General features: G+C 42.7%; 1 protein-coding gene across 3 annotated transcripts in view; it reads left to right on the top strand.

Moving 5' to 3' along the window:
• mcamb (melanoma cell adhesion molecule b) overlaps positions 1 to 25,733 on the top strand; it is a 52,214-nt gene that overhangs the window by 21,207 nt on the left and 5,274 nt on the right. For all 3 annotated transcript variants that reach the window (XM_045703478.2, XM_045703475.2, XM_045703477.2), the window contains exons 2-13: positions 13,514 to 13,641; positions 14,004 to 14,235; positions 14,370 to 14,440; positions 14,694 to 14,781; positions 15,320 to 15,499; positions 15,849 to 15,976; positions 16,215 to 16,350; positions 16,714 to 16,829; positions 23,564 to 23,705; positions 23,781 to 23,911; positions 24,261 to 24,399; positions 24,645 to 24,680. In XM_045703478.2, the coding sequence (XP_045559434.2) occupies positions 13,514 to 13,641; positions 14,004 to 14,235; positions 14,370 to 14,440; positions 14,694 to 14,781; positions 15,320 to 15,499; positions 15,849 to 15,976; positions 16,215 to 16,350; positions 16,714 to 16,829; positions 23,564 to 23,705; positions 23,781 to 23,911; positions 24,261 to 24,399; positions 24,645 to 24,680 (1,527 nt within the window). The remainder of the gene's footprint in view (positions 1 to 13,513; positions 13,642 to 14,003; positions 14,236 to 14,369; positions 14,441 to 14,693; positions 14,782 to 15,319; positions 15,500 to 15,848; positions 15,977 to 16,214; positions 16,351 to 16,713; positions 16,830 to 23,563; positions 23,706 to 23,780; positions 23,912 to 24,260; positions 24,400 to 24,644; positions 24,681 to 25,733) is intronic.

The raw sequence follows: 25,733 nt of genomic DNA, 5'->3' as shown, positions 1-25,733 counted from the left end.
TTTAACACTTTTGTTCTAACTTGTTGGAATTTAATGCAAAGGGCAGACATTTACAGAACTACTGCCATTACAACAGTTGTTGACGTGGTATTTCAGTTTTGATATGTCACAATCTACAGTAAGGTAATGTGAACGTGTATTTCGTGCGCTGATGCTGATTTATGTTGTTGTTTTTTACAATGAAAGTAGCATGTTTTACGGTACTGCATATGTATTCAATGGGAGCCCATGCAGTCGTCCCACCAGTGAAATGTGGGTTGTTCTTCGCCACAGTGCCAATGAGATAAAGTATGTATGTGTTTTTAAGTTCTCTATAGCGGGGTTTTCCAAACTCGGTCCTATAGCAGGGTTTTCCAAACTCGGTTTAGTTTTTTGCCTTAGCAGTACACAACTGATTCAAATAATCAAAGCTTGATGATGAGTTGGTTATTTGAATCAGCTGTGTAGTGCTGGGGCAAAAAAACAAAACGTGCCCCCAGGGGGAGGCCCCAGGAACTGGTTTGTGAAAACCCGGGTTATAGCTAGTAGTGATACATGTTTTTCAGGTAATAAGCGTTGGCATCCTGCTGTTGCTATTCAAAACCTAGCAGGAAGTTGTAGGAACCCCAACCCTAATTAAATGCTCTGGGGTGAAGTTTCCCGCTAGGTACATATCAAGGATCAGCTACCCCTCCCCCAATCCTACCTAATCTTACCAATTAGTGGGAAAAATCCTACATTTACTCAAGACCGGTGTCTAGGGGGCAACTTCACTCTGCTCCTAATAAAACAGACTCCCAAAAGAGGATATTGAAAGTTAATGAGCCAGGCAATAATTAGGGGACGGGCAGAGTCCTAGTGTTTGATGCTTCATAGTGGGCCTCTTCTCATTCGCTCTGAAGCACACACACCTGTGATCACTTTTCCATTCTCTTTGAAGGTCTAGTCCCAAAGCATATTTGATGATATGACTTTTAACATGTTCTGTGTATGCAGACATGCTTGACTGACTGCGAATTGTACGCCTGCACAGCGTAACCTGTGAGGATCAGTGTTTTTGACAGATAAAAGGGCATTTGATGGTTCTGATGATTAAAGGGGAGCTCTTTCTTTGGTGCCTGTTAGAACAGACAGAGGGTACAGCAGCAGAACTAATTTGATTGACGAGCTCTTGACAAGGTCCTCATATTTGCATCTTTGGGAATGCCTCAGAGAGAGACCTACTCTCTTAAGGATTTTAAGACCTCTAGGCAACAAGGGAAACTAGTGGTACAAGAAGGCAGTTCTGTGTTGGGTTGACACGGTCTTGAACTTTGTTGCCCTCTCAGGAGGTTACTCCACCGCTTGCCATCCAGTATATTTCTCCTGTCGAAGGATTACACCAAAATGTAAGAATCTAGGCTACAGCACCTCTCTGTGCCAACTCTCAATGCCAGGTCCAGTGCCAACTCTCTCCTGTTCTAGAGCCAAACAAACCCAGCCATGTTGTTCCTAGGTTCTCACGAACACTGACACGGCACAAAAGTAGGGGGTCTATTTATGACGCTTAGGGGGTCAACACATTGTACAGTGTCTACCGTATCGTGTAACCTGTTTGGGCTAGGGGGCAGTATTGAGAATTTTGGAAAGAATATGTGCCCATTTTTAACTGCCTCCTACACCAACTCAGAAGCTAGAATATGCATATTATTGTTCAGGTTTGGATAGAAAACACCCTAAAGTTTCTAAAACTGTTTGAATGGTGTCTGTGAGTATAACAGAACTCCTATGGCAGGCAAAAACCTGACAAGGTTTCATGCAGGAAGTGGCCTGTCTGACAAGGAGTCGTGCGTCTTGCATCTGTTTATTGAAGAGTAAGGATCTCAGCTGTAACGTGACAATTCCCAGGGCTCCAATAGGCTCTCAGAACCCGGGAAAAACCTGAACGATGACGATGCAGCCTCTGGCTGAAACAGATTATCGCCTTATCCAAGTGGCCGATCAGAGGACCATTGAATGAGGCGCGTGCACGATTCGCCCCCGTGGAGAAATTTTATTTGGCTGTTTAGCTTATTGCAGATTCCCGGTCGGAATATTATCGCTTTTCTACGAGATAAATGGCATAAAAATTGGTTTTAAACAGCGGTTGACATGCTTCGAAGTACGGTAATGGAATATTTAGACATTTTTTGTCACGCCATGCGCACGACCGTTATTTACCATTCGTATAGTGTCTAGAACGCACGAACAAAACAGAGGATATTTGGATATAACGATGGATTATTTGGGACCAAACCTACATTTGTTATTGAAGTAGAAGTCCTGGGAGTGCATTCTGACGAAGAACAGGAAAGGTAAGAACATTTTTCTTATAGGAAATAGGATTTTGGTGAAGGCTAATCTTGCCGGGTGTCTAAATAGCTAGCCGTGATGGCTGGGCTATGTACTTAGAATATTGCAAAATGTGCTTCATCCGAAAAGCTATTTTAAAATCGGACATATCGAGTGCATAGAGGAGTAATGTATCTATAATTCTTAAAATAATTGTTATGCTTTTTGTGAACGTTTATCGTGAGTAATTTAGCAAACTGTTAGTAAATTCCCCGGAAGTTTGCGGGGGTATGCTTTTTCTGAACGTCACATGCTAATGTAAAAAGCTGTTTTTTGATATAAATATGAACTTGATTGAACAGACATGCATGTATTGTATAACATAATGTCCTAGGTGTGTCATCTAATGAAGATCATAAAAGGTTAGTGCTGCATTTAGTTGTGGTTTGGGTTTTTGTGACATTATATGCTAGCTTGAAAAATGGGTGTCTGATTATTTCTGGCTGGGCACTCTCCTGACATAATCTAATGTTTTGCTTTCGTTGTAAAGCCTTTTTGAAATCGGACAGTATGGTTAGATTAAGGAGAGTCTTGTCTTTAAATAGCTGTAAAATAGTCATATGTTTGAGAAATTGAAGTAATAGTATTTCAAACGATTCAAAAATCGCGCCACTGAATTCAGGTGGCTGTTACGTAGGTGGGACGAATTCGTCCCGCCTTGCCCATAGAGGGTAAGCAAACACACATGATATGGTATTGTTATTCTTAGAGGTGACAGAGATGTCATTGAACTGTCATTATGAACCATGAGTGGTGTATATGAGTATGTATGGAAACATATACAGTGCATTCGGAAAGTATTCAGACCCCCTTCCCTTTTCCACATTTTGTTATGTTACAGCCTTATTCTAAAATAGATCAAATAAATACAAATCCTCAACAATCTACACACAATACCACATAATGACAAAGCAAAATCACTTTTTTAGAAATGTTTGAAATTTATTTTAAAAACTACACTGCTCAAAAAAATAAAGGGAACACTAAAATAACACATCCTAGATCTGAATGAATTAAATAATCTTATTAAATACTTTTTTCGTTACATAGTTGAATGTGCTGACAACGAAATCACACAAAAATAATCAATGGAAATCCAATTTATCAACCCATGGAGGCCTGGATTTGGAGTCACACTCAAAATTAAAGTGGAAAACCACACTACAGGCTGATCCAACTTTGATGTAATGTCCTTAAAACAAGTCAAAATGAGGCTCAGTAGTGTGTGTGGCCTCCACATGCCTGTATGATCTCCCTACAACGCCTGTGCATGCTCCTGACGAGGTGGCAGATGGTCTCCTGAGGGATCTCCTCCCAGACCTGGACTAAAGCATCCGCCAACTCCTGGACAGTCTGTGGTGCAACGTGGTGTTGGTGGATGGAGCGAGACATGATGTCCCAGATGTGCTCAATTGGATTCAGGTCTGGGGAATGGGCGGGCCAGTCCATAGCATCAATGCCTTCCTCTTGCAGGAACTGCTGACACACTCCAGCCACATGAGGTCTAGCATTGTCTTGCATTAGGAGGAACCCAGGGCCAACTGCACCAGCATATGGTCTCACAAGGGGTCTGAGGATCTCATCTCGGTACCTAATGGCAGTCAGGCTACCTCTGGCGAGCACATGGAGGTCTGTGCGGCCCCCCAAAGAAATGCCACCCCACACCATGACTGACCCACCGCCAAACCGGTCATTCTGGAGGATGTTGCAGGCAGCAGAACGTTCTCCACGGCGTCTCCAGACTCTGTCATGTCTGTCACATGCTCAGTGTGAACCTGCTTTCATCTGTGAAGAGCACAGGGCGCCAGTGGCGAATTTGCCAATCTTGGTGTTCTCTGGCAAATGCCAAACGTCCTGCACGGTGTTGGGCTGTAAGCACAACCCCCACCTGTGGACGTCGGGCCCTCATACCACCCTCATGGAGTCTGTTTCTGACCGTTTGAGCAGACACATGCACATTTGTGGCCTGCTGGAGGTCATTTTGCAGGGCTCTGGCAGTGCTCCTCCTGCTCCTCCTTGCACAAAGGCGGAGGTAGCGGTCCTGCTGCTGGGTTGTTGCCCTCCAACGGCCTCCTCCACGTCTCCTGATGTACTGGCCTGTCTCCTGGTAGCGCCTCCATGCTCTGGACACTACGCTGACAGACACAGCAAACCTTTCTGCCACAGCTCGCATTGATGTGCCATCCTGGATGAGCTGCACTACCTGAGCCACTTGTGTGGGTTGTAGACTCCGTCTCATGCTACCACAAGAGTGAGAGCACCGCCAGCATTCAGAAGTGACCAAAACATCAGCCAGGAAGCATAGGAACTGAGAAGTGGTCTGTGGTCCCCACCTGCAGAACCACTCCTTTATTGGGGGTGTCTTGCTAATTGCCTATAATTTCCACCTGTTTTCTATTCCATTTGCACAACATCATGTGAAATTTATTGTCAATCAGTGTTGCTTCCTAAGTGGATAGTTTGATTTCACAGAAGTGTGATTGACTTGGAGTTACATTGTGTTGTTTAAGTGTTCCCTTTATTTTTTTGAGCAGTATATATTAAAAAATACCTTACTTACTTAAGTATTCAGGCCCTTTGCTATGAGACTCGAAATTGATCTTAGGTGCATCCTGTTTCTGTTTAAGACTGTAAAGTAACAAAATGTGATGTGGAAAAAGTGAAAGGGTCTGAATACTTTCCAAATGCACTGTATCGTGCAGTGATCAAATTCTATAACAAACATCTATGGGGAAAAGGATGAGAAAGCATGGAATAGCTGCTTTCTGTCCTCCTGGTTCCTAAACTGTACTGTTCATCCTAACTAATCATTTTAGCTTTGTGAAATGTCAGTTTACCGAAGACCAGGGTAAAGCCCACTATAAATAAAGAATGGATTTATTTTTAGTGGGGAGAATCCACAGCTTACATCTAAATATTTGAAAGAATATTTAGATGTAGCCCTAGTCTTGTTTAGAATAGAATTCATCTAGTGTGCCAGACTTTACAGCTACACAGAGACCAGGGGCGAAAATCTGATATCAACTTTGGAGGGGACAATTACATGAAATTTTCTCAAGAGCAATTCCTGAGGGGGACACCAAAAGTAATGCTGTAACACATAGCCTACGTTGTAATATGGTAAATGTATATTGAGGAACCAAAGAAATAAGGTGTTTGCCGTACTCCTAACTACCGGTACCCAAAACTACACAACTAATCACAACAGCAATACCATTGCCTTTAACAAATCTTAGTTCAGTCACCAGTTTAAGTTGAGACTGGGGGTATCCATGGCATTTTCCAATTATGTTCCTATTTTACTAGTCAAAAAAATGGAGAACCTTTCATAATGTTGCCAAACAAAGACTCAACAAACTTACCTGAGACTCCCTGTCTCTGCCAGTCTGTCCCTGCGTATCTGTCCCCAACTCTGCTGTCTGTGTGCCATCTGTTGCCTGCTCTGCCTAATGACATCATTGTGAAACATTTCCATTAGTATTTTACTTCTTTCTTATGAACATTTTATCAACTAGTCTTTGAGATATTAGGCTACTAGGGTTCTTACTTTGCGTTTTGGTATACTGAAAAATACTCTGATGTCCGTCTTTTTTCTGCCATTTTCTACCTGGCTGGCTACACACACACACACACACACACACACACACACACACACACACACACACACACACACACACACACACACACACACACACACACAGTGTGCAGGTTATTTACAGTAGGAGATGGGCTTCTACCATCTTATCTTCTATCATTCTATATGGGCTTCGATCTAAAAGGTAGCTAGCAAATGTGAAATGGATTGCAGTGACAAGAGTTGACAGCTGTATGAGTTCACCATTTACACAACATATGCTGCAACCTTTTGTCATTTTAATCATTTGTTTCATATTGGCTAGCTTCCAACAATAGCTGAATTTGCAAAGCTAGCGAGCACCAATTCCGTTTCAGTGGTGTTTGCTATAATCTTTGCTACCCTGGTTAAATAAAGGTGAAATAAAATAAATAAATAAAAGTTCCCTTGCGACAATTTAGCTTTTGCAACGAGACCATTAAATATATTTAAGACAATCGTAGAACAGAGTGTAGTTCTGTTCAGTTTGGACTTCAATTTATCACTAACCTTATCACAGGGACTTTGAAGCACTAATTTACAGTAGATACGAACCCTCTGTTACCTTGCCAACTAAGGAACTGGCAGTGGATCAAACCATTGTGAGGCAAAGGGTGGGGGGGGGCGCAATCTTTTGAAACTTAAAAATGAGCTATTAAGTGTCTATAATCAGCACAATTGCTTTCATTGCGTATTAGTAATATTATTTAAATTAGATAGTTATGTTTACAGTGATATATTGGGGGGGGACAAATCATCTTTTTCCCAGGATGGGGGGGTCGTGTCCCCCCCGTCCCCCCTGGGATTTCCGCCCCTGACAGAGACACACTCACCTGACTGGAAGATCAATCCACCCTCCCCCTCGCAGGGATTTGTACCACTCCATAGCCCTCCAAGCCAGACGATAGGGATGAGCAGTCTTGTCAGATGACAGGTCTCTCAGTTAGGAAATCACAAGGACATCCTCCATAATAATTGATTTTAAATCATCATTAACCTCAGTGGCGGCATTAATTGAATCGCAAAGATGACTGCTGAGACTCTGATGGTATGTAATTAACAATGCAGGTCTTTGGCTAGTGTGGTTGAAACCCATATATCCTGTCAAGGTCCAGTGGTTATGCTAGTTGAAAGGTGAGACCTTGAAGCGGATGAGGTGGGGAGATACAGTATATGAAGAGATAAGAGGTGGTGTGTGTGTGAGGGGTCCTCACCTGCTCCCCTCAAGCCAGTCTAGCTAGCTAGACAGACAGACAGATGGACAGAGTGAGGGAGGGAGGCGGGTAGGGCATGTCCCTCCATCCATCCCTTTGAGTCAAAACACATTCCAGGTTTTGAAAAGCCAGTGCCGTGTCTCATCTACCTGTCGGGGGCTTCTGTTTTTTTGCACTTGCAGGTTAGGGGAAGAAAATTAAAAAAAAAGCTTTATAGTATGTGAAATCTCGAAAATATTACTCAGAATGCATGATCTAGTGCGTGATTGTTGACTCCCGCCATAGTTCATTTAAGTACAGCGCGTCAATTATCAGCTGTTGTCAAACACGTGAGCTGGAAGAGACGAGTGAACGCCGAAATGAGTATGCCGGTTGTATGTAGTACGCTAGTATGGGTATTTGGACATGACCGTGCGCACGAGCGTGCGTGTGTATTGTTTGTGGGGATGTGTGGGTGCTTGCATATGCGTATGTGGGTGCTTTCGTGTGTGTATGTGTAGAGCAGCTGGTGGGCTGATTGGGTTCAGCTGGGCCAGAGAGAGAGAAAGAGGGGAACATTGTCAAGGTGTAAACATTAAATGCACAACACATAATACAACAATTAATAAAAGTCCCATGATGGTAGTGACTGCCCATTACTGCTTATTACTTATTAACCCTCATGTATTCACTTTACTTTATTAAACATTTCAGTTGTTGTGTATCTTTGTTTTATTTGATGACTATTATTTCATTCCAAGTCATCATCTCATCTCTATAGAGCTGATGCCTATGCTGTCTGACAAAATCACACCCAAAAATATATATACACAGACCGACAAATGATGCGCAGTGGATTATGGTCATTGTAGGTAATTACCTCATTTTATGCGCTAAACTATGTAGAATATTGGCATGTTGGAAACTACAACTCCGGACTATAGGTTGGATGTGATTTATCTCTAGAAACTGTACGATGTGCGCATTGCGGTTGCAGAAAAAACCTGAACCAAATGGAATTCAAATAATTGAACCAATGTCATCAATTAGTTGTTTAAAAACCGAGAAATAACCTACATTTCAGATAATCGCTCTGCACTAGGTGTTTGCAGGCAGTAGTTATTTCTACAAATACATCAAAGTCCTGTGTGCAGATATGCAAAATATTTGATATAATATGGCCTGAAAAAGATGGCTCCGCCTTTACATGTCTTTGAAAGCAGTAACAATAATGAAGAGTTAACCTGAAAATGCTTGTTTCTGTTATCTGGTGTAATTATGCCACGCTTTGTTGGCAAGCCCACTGTTCTCACATAATTGAGCATGGACAGCTGGAACACTTCCGGTTCCTCACTTTAACTGTCAACAGTGACTTCCTTGCTAGTGCATTGTAATGACACTCCTTTTAGTCTCTCGTCTTCTGTCAGGGAGCATGTCAACACCTAGAAATAATCAGAGTTGTCAGCCCGCTCCAGACGTGTCTCAGACTCGTTTGTTGTAATTAGATTCAATTATGATGTTCAAGGTGGTTGATTCTTAGGTATGCAGACAACTGCCTCCAGCTAAAGTCTGACTGCATTGAACAATGCTGTGTTTGAAGCCACGTTTTTTCATGAAACTTTTTTTAAGACATTAATCCTCTTTGGGCTAGGGGGCAGTATTTTCACGTCCGGATGAAAAGCGTGCCCAGAGTAAACTGCCTGCTACTCAGGCCCAGAAGCTAGCATATGCATATTATTAGTAGATTTGGATAGAAAACACTCTGAAGTTTCTACAACTGTTTGAATGATGTCTGTGAGTATAACAGAACTCATATGGCAGGCAAAAACCTGAGAAAAATCCAACCAGGAAGTGGGAAATCTGAGGCTTGTAGTTTTTCAAGTGATTGCCTATCCAATATACAGTGTAAATGGGGTCATATTGCACTTCCTAAGGCTTCCACTAGATGTCAACAGTCTTTAGAACGTTGTTTCAGGCTTCTACTGTGAATGGGAAGAGAATAAGAGCTAATGGAATCAGGTGTCTGAGAAAAAGGCATGAGCTCAGTCACGCGCACAGCCTTGGGAGCGAGCTGAGTTCCTCTTCATTCCTAAAGACAAAGGAATTGTCCAGTTGGAATTTTATTGAAGATTTATGATAAAAACATCCTAAAGATTGATTCTATACATCGTTTGACATGTTTCTACAAACTGTAGTATAACTTTTTTGACTTTTCATCTGGACTTAGTAAGCGCGGGCCTTGCATTTGGAATAGTGAACCTAACGCGCGAACAAAATGGAGGAATTTGGGCATAAAGATTAACTTTATCGAACAAAATGAACATTTATTGTGGAACTGGGATTCCTGGGAGTGCATTCCGATGAAGATCATCAAAGGTAAGTGAATATTTATAATGTTATTTCTGACTTCTGTTGGCTCCAACATGGTGGGTATTTGTATGGCTTGTTTTGGTGTCTGCGCGCTGTACTCAGATTATTGCAAAGTGTGCTTTCGCCGTGAAGCTTTTTTGAAATCTGACACAGCGGTTGCATTAAGGAGAAGTGTATCTTTAATTCTGTGCATAACACTTGTATATTTTATCAAAGTTTATGATAAGTATATCTGTAAATTGATGTGGCTCTCTGCAAAGTCACCGGTGGTTTTGGAGGCAAAACATTACTGAACATAACGCACCAATGTAAACTGAGATTTTTGGATATAAATATGAACTTTATCGAACAAAACATACATGTATTGTGTAACATGAAGTCCTATGAGTGCCATCTGATGAAGATCATCAAAGGTTAGTGATTCATTTTATCTCTATTTCTGCTTTTTGTGACTCCTCTCTTTGGCTGGAAAATGGCTGTATGTTTTTTTGTGACTAGGTGCTGACCTAACATAATCGTTTGGTGTGCTTTCGCTGTAAAGCCTTTTTGAAATCGGACACTGTGGTTGGATTAACGAGAATCTTATCTTTAAAATGGTGTATAATACTTGTATGTTTGAGGAATTTTAATTATGAGATTTTTGTTGTTTTGAATTTGGCGTCCTGCACTTTCACTGGCTGTTGTCAAATTGATCCCGCTAAAGGAATTTGATCCGCAAGAAGTTTGTGTCCAGTCTAGTCTACTAGGTAATCACATTTAAAAACCTGCAAAGCATTTCATGTCATAATGATGAAAGGATGTTTTCAACTGCTGGTATCAAGCATTTTGTTTATTTGCGAGATAATGCTATGTGATAATTATCTTCAATGTTAGATAAGATAATGCCTAATACCATGGGAGAAAGGTCTTGGTAACACCTTACAGTAGGCTGCATTCATAAAGCCTTAATAAGGGCTACATAATGTTTGAACGTATCTCTTCTGCACGTGAAGGTACTCACCTCACATGTGCACAGTGTGGACAAGGGGCACAGCTCCTCTCACATTCTGGCCTCCCGACCACCAATAACTCGTTATACAGTACCAGTCAAAAGTTTGGCAACACCTACTCATTCAAGGGTTTTTCTTTATTTTTACTATTTTCTACATTGTAGAATAATAGTGAAGACATCAAAACTATGAAATAAAACATAAGTAGTAACCAAAAAAATGTTAAACAAATCTAAATATATTTTATATTGAGATTCTTCAAAGTAGCCACCCTTTGCCTTGATGACTGCTTTGCACACTCTTGGCATTATTTCAACCAGCTTCACCTGGAACGCTTTTCCAACAGTCTTGAAGGAGTTCCCACATATGCTGAGCTGCTTTTCCTTCACTCTGTGGTCCAACTCATCCCAAATCATCTCAATTGGGTTGAGGTTGGGTGATTGTGGAGGCCAGGTCATCTGATACAGCACTCGATCATTCTCCTTCTTGGCCAAGTAGCCCTTACACTGGAGGTGTGTTGGGTCATTGTCCTGTTGAAAAACAAATAATAGTCCCAATAAGCGCAAACCAAATGGGATGGGGTATCCCTGCAGAATGCTGTGGTAGCCATGCTGGTTAAGTGTGCCTGAATTATAAATAAATCACTGACAGTGTCACCAGCAAAGCACCCCCACACCATCACACCACCTCCTCCATGCTTCAGGGTGGGAACCACACATGCGGAGATCAAAAATCTCTAATTTGGACTCATCAGACCAAAGGACAGATTTCCACCGGTCTGATGTCCATTGCTCGTGTTTCTTGGCCCAAGCAAGTCTCTTCTTCTTATTTGTGTCCTTTAGGAGTGGTTTCTTTGCAGCAATTCAACCATGAAGGCCTGATTCACACAGTCTCCTCTGAACAGTTGATGTTGAGATGTGCCTGTTACTTGAACTCTGTGAAGCATTTATTTGGGCTGCAATTTCTGAGGCTGGTAACTCTAATGAGCTTATCCCCTGTAGCAGAGGTAACTCTGGGTCCTCCTTTCCTGTGGCGTTCCTCATGAGAGACAGTTTCATCATAGTGCTTGGTGGTTTTTGCTACTGCACTTGAAGAAACATTCAAAGTTCTTGACATTTTCCGCATTGACTGACCTTCATGTCTTAAAGTAATGATGGACTGTCATTTCTCTTAGCTTTTTTTTTATAGCTGTTCTTGACATAATATGGACTTGGTCTTTTACCAAATAGGGCTATATTCTGTATACCACCTCGACCTTGTCACATCACAACTGATTGGCCCAAAGGAAAGAAATTCCACAAATGAAGTTTTATCAAGGCACACCTGTTAATTGAAATGCATTCCAGCTGACTACCTCATGAAGCTGGTTGAGAGAATGCCAAGAGTGTGCAAAGCTGTCAAGGCAAAGGGTGGCTACTTTGAAGAATCTCAAATATCAAATATATTTTGATTTGATTAACACTTTTTTGGGGGTTACTACATATGTATTATTTCATAGTTGTAATGTCTTCACTATTATTCTACAATGTAGACAATAGTACAAATACCCTGGAATGAGTAGTAGTGTCTGTACTTTAGAATGGTACTGTAGATCTTGTAAGTACGGAGACCAATGTGTAGCACCCACCCCCTGTTCAGAGTGAGTCAGCGTTGGCCTGTTGTTACGTTGCTAATGCACAGGAAATGTTTTTGTGGGGATACCTAATTGAATCACTGTAATAACACAACATCCTTCTTCCTCCATTAGCCTCTGGTGTGTGTGTGTGATGTGGGTTTGCTGCTGTTGGTGCAGGACAGGACGGAGAGATAATAACCTGGCTGTCACTGTGTTGTTGAGGTCAAACATGCTCAGTGATTATTAATGTGCCCTCCATGTGAACTGTCTCACCTGTTAAAGGGAAAAGGAAGACACGCACACGTACATACAGTACATGTACGTAGACCATGCATCTAATAAGACACACAAAGACACACTGTCCACCCCCCCCCCCCCCCCACCCCCCCACACACACACACCACACACACACACACACACACACACCACACACACACACACACACACACACACACACACACACACACACACACACACACACACACACACACACACACACACACACACACACCATGTCCACATCAACAAACCACCCCTGATTGAGTTGCCACATTTCTTTCTTAAATCTTAACTCACAGCATGCTACTGAAAGTGGCAAATTAACAATGGATCTGGGCAGACAAGTCTATAGGCACAGCAAGGGGTCATTGCCAACCTAGAGGCTATAGGAAGGAGTCTGCTTTCATATTGTGTGTAAAGTGCATAATGGCCCTTCTGGCCTGTGTGTCGTCCTAGACACGCTTGGAGGGAAAAACCACTCATTCCTCTGTGAGAGAGCCGAACACTGGCTCACTATGCTGTCTGTAAATTGAGTCTTTCTTCCCTCCTAAACGGTGACACACTGGAATGCAGAACATTAATATGGACACGGGTGGGCTCCCAGAATTCCTGTCATTGCTTCTTTTTTCTTTGACCATTATGAGCTTTTTGTTGCTTTCTTTCAGCTCCGACCATATCAGGCCAGGCAGATGTGTGTGTGCGTGTGTGTGATTGTGTGTGTGTGTGTGTGTGTGTGTGTGTGTGTGTGTGTGTGTGTGTGTGTGTGTGTGTGTGGTGTGTGTGTGTGTGTGTGTGTGTGTGTGTGTGTGTGTGTGTGTGTGTGTGTGTGTGTGTGTGTGTGTGTGTGTGGAATGGTGAAACAGCAATGTCCGTTTGTGATATTACAACAACGAAGTTACTGCAAACAACAAACAGTTTTTTCATTGATAGAAGACCTACTGCGGATTCCATCTTTAATGTTGGTACAGAAATTATTATTTCGTATGATCAAAACGACAAACTTTCACATCATCGTGAAAAGGGTCTTTAAACGTGAGTGATTCTGCACACTCTGCCTGCTGTAAATGATCTCAAACATGTGGCTTGTTTCTCTGTGTCTCTACAGCAGCCTGGGCCAAGGTGCAGGTGAACATGGAGGACAGAGTGGAGGTGTTTCTGGGGGACACGGCTCAGATCACATGCATGTTCACGGTCTCAGACAGCCCCGACAACGTCATTATCCAGTGGTACATGGTGAGTAGTAGAACATGGACACTAGCGCACACACACGCACGTTAGCCTGGTTCCAAAATCTGTTTGTGCTTTAGCTAACTCTGTTAGCAGTTGGCTAAAGGACTAACAGATCTGACAACCAGGCTAACGCATCCCTTCCATCTCAGATCCCTGTTTCACAAATGAACACATGCTCTCTTAGCTCTCTGGGCTGATTCCTAACCTACATCTGTACATTTATGCATCAGCTAACATTGATGTAAATGGGAGATTTACATGGGCACAAATATTTACTTTACACCCACGGAGCTCAAGGATTCGTCCCTCTGTCTCTGCCCTGTTTTCCAATTGACTTTGACAATGATCTTCGACTTGGATCGTAGATTACAAAGACCAATGTCCGCTTGAGGATCTACTATGGAAACAGCACCATGCAGGTAGTCGACCGGGGCGGGCAGTTCACAGACAAGATCAGTGTGAACGGGATGGGGAATAGCAGCGAGGTGGTGCTGACCATCAGGGACGTGAAGGTGGAGGATGAGCTAGAGTTCATCTGCCACGTCAACGGGATGACAGCCGGTAGCGATGAGGGACGCACTATGCTCAAGGTGTTCGGTAAGAGTGTGATGCACCCATTCCTAGACCCAGATTTAGCCTAGTCCTGGACTAAAAAGCATGTGGCATGCTTATAAAGCTTCAGTATTCTAGCTATTGCTCTCTATTTGATGTCATCCATTGTTCCTCTCTAGCGTCACCTGATCGTCCAATCATCACGGGGGAGGAATCTGGGATCTCTGTCAGCAATGAGAACCCATCTAAGGTAAAAACGAACAAACAAAAACCACATTGTTAGCAATAGACAGTGAGGACTTCAGGTTATAGCATGGGGATAAGGTAAGGGCTTGTAACTTTTGAGGGCTTGTAACACTGACATTTGGCAAAATGCAAAGTATGTTGGTTTTATTGTAAAAAAAAAACAAAAAAACATTGAGCTTTTTATCCCCGTAATCGAGTACATGGTTTTCAGGAGAAAAGGGTTTACACTGACCGTGTAACGTCATTTTTCTCCACAGATAGGGAGCTGTGAGGCTAAGAACAGCTACCCCAGGCCCAACATCACTTGGTACCGTGACCAGAGCTCACTGCAGAACACGCCAGGCGGTGAGTACTACTAAGGCTTGGACAACAGTGACCATAGACACATTAGTATCTACGCAATGTGAAACAGAGTTGATAATAACAGATATCAATTCCACATCTGCTTCATGCTCTTCCTGCTTTTTGTGCTGGCAACGTGACAGTAATAAACACATTTAGAATGTTGTAAACATGCCTCGGATCTCACAAGGAATAACAAACATATTTTTGGGGTTATCAAAGATGAAAAGCAGATTGATGTCAGTCAGGAATTTGACAGTGAAATTGAAGAACAATGATCAGTGATTAGTATGACACAGATCATGCCTGTTGGAAAAATAGATGTCTGTTTCATGTGCCTGAATATGAGATGTGGCTGTGGAAAAGATTAATTAAAAATATATATATATTTAAAAATAGAAAACAAAAGTAAGTGATAGTAAACCACCCCATGTATTCTGTCCCCAACCTGGCCATTGGGGATACATCAACATGTGCAAGCAGCTACACTTCTACAGTAACTCAAGTTCTCTGTTTTCCATATGTGCTGCATGTCTCACAGAGGTCATTGTGGTGACCCTGGTCACTAAGGAGTCCAGTGGTCTGTATACTGTCCAGAGTGACCTTCACCTAAATGTGGTCAAGAAAGACAAGGATTCGTTCTTCTACTGCGAAGTCAGCTACCTTGTCCCTGGTGGAACCAAGATGACTGAAACCAACAAGATCAACATTACTGTCTACTGTGAGTCTACTGTGCACCCTCTTAATGTGTCCCCCCCTCATATGGAGACAGTAGAAAACTATACACATGCACAGTCACAGATGTACACAAGTACAGTGCCATCTCAAATCTCATTCAGTCTCAACGAGAAGCATGAATCATAAATACAAGTAACTATGCTACAGTGCAACGTTTTTATTTTTGGATTGTTTGTGCTGTCGCCACATGTTTCTGTCAAGTTTCTCTTGTCCTGTACTTTATACGGCCATACTTGCCACTTTCCAGGTCATATTTGTCAACGAGAATCAGAATCTTGTTGACTTGCCTGGATAAATAAAGGTTAAATCAAATGAATGTAAAATCTCTTCAGATCCAACCACTTCTCTTGATGTGTGGGTGGAGTCACCGAAGGGTAGTGTCAAAGAAGGAGACACAGTTGAGGTTCATTGCCGTGCCGACGGGAATCCTCAACCACCCTTTACATTCATGCACAATATGGTAAGAAACCCTTGCCTATCTCCTAGTCCCATGTAAAAATGTTAAATAAAATGCTTCCTGTGTCTCCAACTATAACCAGAACTATGTACATTTATGCATGTGTTTACTGTAAGTGATTGGATGTGCCTAAACCTCTGGATGTGGACTGTGCGTGTGTGTGCGTGTGTGTGTGTGTGCATGTCTTTGTTCATACACAACACTGTTGATGTATGTTATAAATGCCACGGTCTCTCTTTAGGAGGAGCTGAAATCTGAGCTGAACGTATTGGTCCTGAAAGACGTGACGCGGCAAAGCAACGGCAACATCACGTGTACAGCGCTGGACCTGGACACGTATGAAGAAACCCTAGGGCAAACAGAGCTCTTCGTCGACTGTGAGTGAGACATTACTCTGGTACAACTGTCCTGTACTTCCCGGACATTCCTGGGACGTTAGTCATTATTTGTAGCACCAGGAGTTGTGACATGACCAGGAAAAACTTAGGATCCTCTTTATGGTCTTATTAGTAGCACCAGGAATTATTCCCTGGCTCCAGAAAAAATCCGGGCCTAATTATTGCAGTAGTAGTGAAATGTAGTGTAATGTAGTGCACTGGCTCTCAAACTGTGGGTCGCGAATGTGAAACTGAATGTGAACAATGTATACCATTGCCCCTTCGATCTGGTTACTAACATTGGCCTACTGTATATAGAGTGGTGTAGCAGTGTTCTTAACATTGGATGTTGTGTGTCCATAGATCTGGACCCGGTTGTGTTGATTCCCAAAGACACCCATGTCATAGCCCAGGGAGAGGAGCTGATGGCCACATGCAACGCTCAGTCCTCCCTGCCCACACACACTGTATGGTTCAAGGTAAATTACAGTAGCCCACTGAGTCAAACGCTATACTCCTACACAGTTATATTAGACTATGTTACTGTATATTTTATTTTTAGAGGCGATCTAGCTATGCTGATATTTAGTATTTATTAGGATCCCCATACTCTTCCTAGGGTCAAAACAGGGTTAAATCAATTACCTTACAACAAAACACAACAGCCTACATCTTAAATATAACAGTACATCATACAATATATTATTACATTATTAGTCTCTTAATACAAATGTACAATATAAAATACACAATACCTCAACATTAAAATGTGTGTGTGTGTGTGTGTTTTAGAGTGTGTGTGTGTGTGTGTGTGTGCATGTGTTTGTGTGTGTGTCTCTTCACATTCCATGTTGTGCCATGAGGTGTTGTTTTTATAAATTTTTTACATTTGATTTTACTGCTTGCTTGAGTTACTTGATGTGAAAGAGAGTTCCATGTAGTCATGGCTATATGTAGTTCTGTGTGTTTCCCATAGTCTGTTCTGGACTTTGGGACTGTGAAGAGACCCCTGGTGGCATGTCTTGTGGGTATATATGGGTGTCAGAGCTGTGTATTAGCTACTTTCAACATGGCAATACCTCTCACAAAGACAAGTAGTGATGCAGTCAATTTGCCTATGATCTTCTTTGTGGCATTGACCATATAACTGTGCAGTAGTTCATCTGTAATAAAACTAAAGCCTGTTGGACTTGTTTTGTTGATTGTGATGTCAAGAAATCAGAGCAGTGCTTTATCACGGACAGACCTCTCCCCATCTTAGCTACCGTTGCATCAATATGTTGTGACCATGTCAGTTTACAATCTAGGGTTACACCAAGCAGTTCCTCAACTTGATCAATTGCCACATTATTCATGACAATATTAGGTTTAGGGTTTAGCTAATGTTTGGCCACAAATTGTCACGGCTTTCGTCGTCGTCAGACGATATAGCGAAATCATCGTCGGAAAAGGAGGACCAATATGCAGCAGGATTGACAATGCTCATCTTGAAGTTTATTAACTCAGAAGTGAACACAAAATAATAAACAACGTACTCACGATCTACTAGACAGTCCTGTTAGGCTCACACACGCTAAACAAGAAACAATCTCCCACAAAATGACAAACACACCCTAATATATAGGACTCTCAATCAAAGGCAAAGAGAAAACACCTGCCTTCAATTGAGAGTCCCAACCCCAATTAACCAACCATAGAAACACACTCACTAGACTACACATAGAAATACATAAACATAGACCATAAACCAAAAAACCCGGAAATACTAAATCAAACGCCCTTCTACCAAAACACCACCCCGAACCACATAAAACAAATACCCACTGCCACGTCCTGACCAAACTACAATAACAATTAACCCTTATACTGGCCAGGACGTGACACAAATACAAAGCTTTTAGTTTTGATATATTTAGGACTAGCTTATTACTTGCCACCCATTCTAGAACTGACTGCAGCTCTTTGTTCACTTGCTGTGGTAGCTGATGTGAGTCATCAACATACATCAAGATACATAGACACACAGGCTTTACTCAATACTGGTGGTAGGTCAAAAGACAGCTATCTAGACATATGCCAAACTCTACCTGGTTTATGTTAGAGAGGCTTCCATGAAATAACTCCTGCTGTGTTCTGTTAGATAGGTAACTCTCAATCCACGATATGGCAGAGAAAGGAAAGCCATGTTTTTTCAGCAGAAGACAATGATTGATAATGTCTAACTAAACAGCTCCCACAATCCCCTGATATCTAACTCAAGTATGTCTTTCGAATCTCCCTGGGTCTTTCGAATCTCCCTGTGTCTTTTGAATCTCCCTGTGTCTTTTGAATCTCCCTGTGTCTTTCGAATCTCCCTGTGTCTTTCGAATCTCCCTGTGTCTTTCGAATCTCCCTGTGTCTTTCAAATCTCCTAAAAGAGGTGTAGCTGTGCTTGATTGGCGCTGGGGGGGATGGCTGCCGTTTTACGGGCTCCTAACCAACTGTGCTATTTTGTTTGCTTTTTCGCATTGTTTGTAACTTGTTTTTGTTAACTTATTTTGTACATAATGTTGCTGCTACCATCTCTTATGACCGAAAATAACTTCTGGACATCAGAAAAGCAATTACTCACCTCGAACTGGACAAAGATTTTTTCTTTAATGAGTCCGACGCGAAGGATATACTGCTTTCTTGGGAACGGGCCCAAATTTCTGTAATTTGCATGAAGAAAAGACAGAAAAAAAGGGGGCGGAGATTGGGCTGCCTTCTGAGAATTTGAGTGAGTAAACCTCCACTACCATCCGTTCTATTGGCCAATGTGCAATCATTGGAAAACAAAATGGATGATATAAGATCAAGACTATCCTACCAACGGGACATTAAAAACTGTAATATCTTATGTTTCACTGAGTCGTGGCTGAACGACGACACAGATAATATAGAGCTGGTGGGATTTTCCATGCATCGGCAGGACAGAGAAGCTACGTCTGGTAAGACGAGGGGCTGGGGTGTGTGTCTATTTGTCAATAACAGCTGGTGCGCAATGTCTAATATTAAAGAAGTCTCAAGGTATTGCTCGCCTAAGGTAGAGTACCTTATGATAACTGTAGACCACACTATCTACCAAGAGAGTTCTCATCTATATTATTTGTAACCGTCTATTTATCACCACAAACCGATACTGGCACTATGACCGCACTCAACCAGTTGTATAAGGCCATAAGTAAACAAGAAAATACTCATCCAGAAGCAGCACTCCTAGTGGCTGGGGACTTTAATGCAGGCAAACTTAAATCCGTTTTACCTAATGTCTACCAGCATGTCACATGTGCAACCAGAGGGAAAAAAACTCTAGACCACCTTTACTCCACACACAGAGACACATACAAAGCTCTCCCTTACCCTCCATTTGGCAAATCTGACCACAATTCTATCCTCCTGATTCCTGCTTACAAGCAAAAACTAAAGCAGGAAGTACCAGTGACTTGCTCAATACGGAAGTGGTCAGATGACGCAGATGCTACGCTACAGGACTGTTTTGCTAGCACAGACTGGAATATGTTCCGTGATTCATCCAATGGCATTGAGGAGTATACCACCTCAGTCACCGGCTTTATTAATAAGTGCATTGACGACGTCGCCCAACAGTGACCGTACGTACATATCCCAACCAGAAGCCATGGATTACAGGCAACATCCGCATCGAGCTAAAGGCTAGAGCTGCCGATTTCAAGGAGTGGGACACTAATCCGGACGCTTATAAGAAATCCCGATACGAACCATCAAACAGGCAAAGAGTCAATACAGGATTAAGATTAAATCCTACTACACCGACTCTGACGCTCGTCAGATGTGGCAGGACTTGAAAACTATTACGGACTACAAAGGCAAACGCAGCTGCAAGCTGCCCAGTGACGCGAGCCTACCAGACGAGCTAAATGTCTTTCGTGCTCGCTTCGAGGCAAGCAACACTGAAGCATGCATGAGATCACCAGCTGTTCCGGATGACTGTGTGATAACGCTCTTGGTAGCCGATGTGAGCAAGACCTTTAAACAGGTCAACATTTACAAAGCCACGGGGCCAGACAGATTTCCAGGACATGTACTCAGAGCATGCGAGGACCAACTGGCAAGTTTCTTCACTGACATTTGCAACCTCTCCCTGACCGAGTTTGTAATACCTACATGTTTCAAGCAGACCGCCATAGTCCCTGTGCCCAAGGAAGCGAAGGTAACCTGCCTAAATTATTACCGCCCCGTAGCACTCACGTCGGTAGCCATGAAGTGCTTTGAAAGGCTGGTCATGGATCACATCAACAGCATCATCCCGGATATCGTAGACCCACTCCAATTTGCATACCGCCCCAACAGATCCATAGATGACGCAATCTCAATCGCACTCCACACTGCCCTTTCCCACCTAGTCCCCTCCTGTACTCCCTGTTCACCCGCGACTGCGTAGCCAAACACAACTCCAACACCATCATTAAGTTTGCTGATGACACAACAGTGGTAGGCCTGATTACCGACATCGATGAGACAACCTATAGGGAGGAGGTCAGAGACCTGGCAGTGTGCCAGGACAACAACCTCTCCCTCAATGTGCGCAAGACAAAGGAGCAGATCGTGGTGGGCTGAACAGGCCCCCATTAACATCGACGGGGCTGTTGTGGAGCGGGTCGAGAGTTTCAAGTTCCTTGGTGTCCACATCACCAACAAGCTACCATGGTCCAAACACACCAAGACAGCTGTGAAGAGGGCATGACAACACCTATTCCCCCTCAGGAGACTGAAAAGATTTGGCATGGGTCCCCAGATCCTCAGAAAGTTCTACAGAGGGTAGTGCGTACGGCCCAGTACATCACTGGGGCTAAGCTTCCTGCCATGAAGGACCTATATACCAGGCAGTGTCAGAGGAATGGCCAAAAATTGTCATAGACACCAGTCACCCATGTCATAGACTGTTCTCTCTGCTACCATCTGGCAAGCGGTACCGGAGTGCCAAGTCTAGCACCAAAAGGCTCCTTAACAGCTTCTACCCCCAAGCCATAAGACTGCTGAACATTTAATCAAATGGCCACCCAGACTATTTACAGTTGAAGTCCGAAGTTTACATACACTTATTAAAAAAAAAAAAATGTTTTTACCTTTATTTAACTTGGCAAATCAGTTAAGAATAAATTCTTATTTTCAATGATGGCCTAGGAACAGTGGGTTAACTGCCTTGTTCAGGGGCAGAACAACAGATTTGTACCTTGTCGGCTCTGGGATTCGATCTTGCAATCTATCGTTACTAGTCCAACGCTCTAACCACTTGGCTACCTGCCGCCCCTGTTGGAGTCATTAAAACATATTTTTCTACCACTCTACAAATTTCTTGTTAACAAACTATAGTTTTGGCAAGTCGGTTAGGACATCTACTTTGTGCATGACACAAATACTTTTTCCAACAATTGTTTACAGACAGATTATTTTGCTTATCATTCACTGTATCACAATTTCAGTGGGTCAGAAGTTTACATACACTAAGTTGACTGTGCCTTTAAACAGCTTGGAAAATTCCAGAAAATTATGTCATGGCTTTAGAAGCTTCTGATAGTCTAATTGACATAATTTGAGTCAATTGGAGGTGAACCTGTGTATGTATTTCAAGGCCTACCTTTAAACTCAGTGCCTTTGCTTGACATCATGGGAAAATCAAAAGAAATCAGCCAAGACCTCAGAAAAGAAATTGTAGACCTCCACAAGTCTGGTTCATCCTTGGGAGCAATTTCCAAACGCCTGAAGGTACCACGTTCATCTGTACAAACAATAGTATGCAAGTGTTAACACCATGGGACCACGCAACCATCATACCGCTCAGGAAGGAGACGCGTTCTGTCTCCTAGAGATTAATGTACTTGGTTGCGAAAAGTGCAAATCAATCCCAGAACAACAGCAAAGGACCTTGTGAAGATGCTGGAGGAAACAGGTACAAAAGTATCTATATCCACAGTAAAACAAGTCCTATATCGACATAACCTGAAAGGCCGCTCAGCAAGGAAGAAGCCACTGCTCCAAAACCGCCATAAAAAAGCCAGACTACGGTTTGCAACTGCACATGGGGACGAAGAGTTTGGAGAAATGTCCTCTGGTCTGATGAAACAAAAATAGAACTGTTTGGCCATAATGACCATTATGTTTGGAGGAAAAAGGGGGAGGCTTGCAAGCCGAAGAACACAATCCCAACCGTGAAGCACGGGGTGGCAACATCATGTTGTGGGGGTGCTTTGCTGCAGGAGGGACTGGTGCACTTCAGAAAATAGATGGCATCATGAGGCAGGAAAATTATGTGGATATATTGAAGCAACATCTCAAGATATCAGTCAGAAAGTTAAAGCTTGGTCGCAAAGGGGTCTTCCAAATGGACAATGACCCCAAGCGTACTTCCAAAGTTGTGGCAAAATGGCTTAAGGACAACAAAGTCAAGGTATTGGAGTGGCCATCACAAAGCCCTGACCTCAATCCTATAGAAAATTGGTGGGCAGAACTGAAAAAGCGTGTGCGAGCAAGGAGGCCTACCAACCTGACTCAGTTACACCAGCTCTGTCAGGAGGAATGGGCCAAAATTCACCCAACTTATTGTGGGAAGCTTGTGGAAGGCTACCCAAAATGTTTGACCCAAGTTAAACAATTTAAAGGCAATGCTACCAAATACTAATTGAGTGTATGTAAACTTCTGACCCACTGTGAATGTGATGAAAGAAATAAAAGCTGAAATAAATCACTCTCCACTATTATTCTGACATTTCACATTCTTAAAATAAAGTGGTGATCCTAACTGACCTAAGACAAGGAATTTTTACTAGGATTAAATGTCAGGAATTGTGAAAAACTGAGTTTAAATGTCTTTGGCTAAGGTGTATGTAAACTTCCGACCTCAACTGAACATTGACCCCCCCCATTTGTTTTTACACTGCTGGTAGTCGCTATTTATTATCTATGCATAGTCACGTTACCCCTACCTACATGTACAAATTACCTCGACTAACCCGTACCCCCCCACATTGACTCGGTACCGGTACCCCCTGTATATATCCTCGTTATTGTTATTTTATTTTGTTACTTTTTATTATTATTTACTTCAGTTTATTTCTTGAGCTGAATTGTTGGTTAAGGGCTTGTAAGTAATTATTTCATTGCGCATGTGACAAATAAAGTTGGATTTGATTTAGATGTGTGTGTGTGTGTCTAGAAAGGAAAGAAAGTTGCGGAGGGCCACACACTGACCCTGAAGGACGCTGTGTTTGACATGGCGGGGACGTACGTGTGTGTGGTGAAGGTGCCTTCACTGGAAGGACTGGAGACCACTGGCTCTTTACGTGTCTTCGTACAGGGTGAGCCCACAAACACAAACACACACATATATATACACACACACACACAACTAACCCTCCTCCTCTCCCATGTAGGGCGCCCAGAGATCAAGAAGTCAGCAGACCCAGTCCAGGAGGTGAGCCCAGAGAAGCCCCAGAAGCTGAGCTGCCATGCTAGAGGATACCCAACCCCTGTTATCACCTGGAGCTCCTCTGACGAATCACAGGTAGACAGAAAGACAGACAGGCCAGCAGGAAAAGAGGGCTTCTCTGGGTCCGCTCATACAGACAATGTTTGACTAGCTTTTGATCTATTTATGCACAGATCTGTTCCAATCCTGGCTACCTGGGTCATTTCCTGTAACAATGTTAATAGACAAAGCAACTCACGTTCAACATTCCTTTCTTAACTGACATCTCTACATTTGTCAATAATGTTTATTGTTCGTCTCAAATGACCGTCTTTTCCCATTGTAGTGCACTGCTTTTGACCCGGGGCCCATAGGATGACATTTGGGACACACCCGCTGTTCGGTTTCTGGTCTTATCTGTGCTTTATTTCCCTGTTTGTGCTAGATCCTGAAGGTGTCCCAAAGAGAGACAGAGGACGAGGTTCTCAGTGTGGTGAGCGTCAAGGTGACCTCTGACATCACAGCCTACTGCAACGCCTCCAACGACCATGGCACAGTCTCCATCTCCTTCAACCTCAAAGCCAGTAAGATCTGTCTGTCCACTTTCTTGCTTGTCATCTCGTGTCTATTGTATGTCAACATGTCCGGTTTGACTGTTAAGAGAAAATCAACAGGCAGAATATACTAATGACCGAAGGATTTCATTCATGGCAACATAACAGAAAACTTGAACCTGAGCTTCAAATCATCTTTAGTAAAGCTTCTCTTAGTTTCCCTCAAACTCAGTGTGCTAACAGTAGAGTGTCACTCTCCCTTTGCCTGTTTTCAGTTGTCCAAACGACCTCGTCAGCTCCCAGTACTTCAGGTAAGTGTACCACTCTTTCAGTAGATAACACTCACTGTCATCACTGCTATGGCATTGGTTGCGTTCCACGTTGTCTTTATTGCGGTCATGCTGCACATTCCAGAAGATCACTATATCACGTCAATGGGGTGCTTAACATTTGCCAAGCATTGTGAGATCTGATCACCTGTGCAGCGCGAATGCAATAAAAATGACCACGGTGTTGCAACAAGGAACTTCATTTATCAATCAAGCGCGCACCCTATGCTCAATCATATTTTCCCAATATTGTGTTTGAACGGTTTATGGTCTAGTTTAGCTTTCTATGTGAGTCAGGTAGAATTTCTTTTTAAAGAAAAGAAAAAAAACGCGACAGGTGCTTTTAGAAATGACCAAAATCTGAATTAAAACCCATAATTAAATGGTCTTTATGGCTGCACTAAGGTTTCTACTGATGAGGACGGTCATGGTTGAGAAACCTTTTATTGACTAATTGGTGTGCGAGAGCTGTTTCTTTTCCATATGTTGCGCCGTCATATAATACGAACATATCCTGATCTGTTCTTTGATAACTATCATAATTAGATGTTCGATTAAATTAAATCCTCATGGCCCGGCTTCCCAGACACGGATAAATTAAGCCTTGTCCTGAGCTGGACTAAAAATCTATTTCATTGGAGATTCTGGGCTGTCATTGAGCATGCTTTTTAGTCCAGGATTAGGCTCAATCTGGGTCCAGGAAACCAAGCCATAGAACTCTTACTACGCTGTCATCCTATTTCGGACTATGTTCACTAAATGGCTGCATATCGCCCTAGTGCATAAAGATAGCCTATAGCTGTCTTGTTTGCAAACAGATCAGGATCGAGGCTGAAACTGTAGCCGTGCGCTGATGGTAAAGTGCCCTCAACACAGTCTCCTGACTCCCATTACCTCAGCGGACCGCTCACGTCATGCCAGGAAATCTTTTGCCTACGTCCCTCTGAGGAAAAATCCTGTTTGTTGTTTTATTTGCAGACAAAATTGGATTAAATAGCCAGCGCTGCCGCTCCTGGAAATGATTAGGACATTTTT

Source organism: Salmo salar, chromosome 20, assembly GCF_965601325.2.
Source record: "Salmo salar chromosome 20, fSalSal1, whole genome shotgun sequence".
Classification (NCBI taxonomy): domain Eukaryota; kingdom Metazoa; phylum Chordata; class Actinopteri; order Salmoniformes; family Salmonidae; genus Salmo; species Salmo salar.
This window is presented reverse-complemented; position numbering and strand designations above follow the sequence as displayed.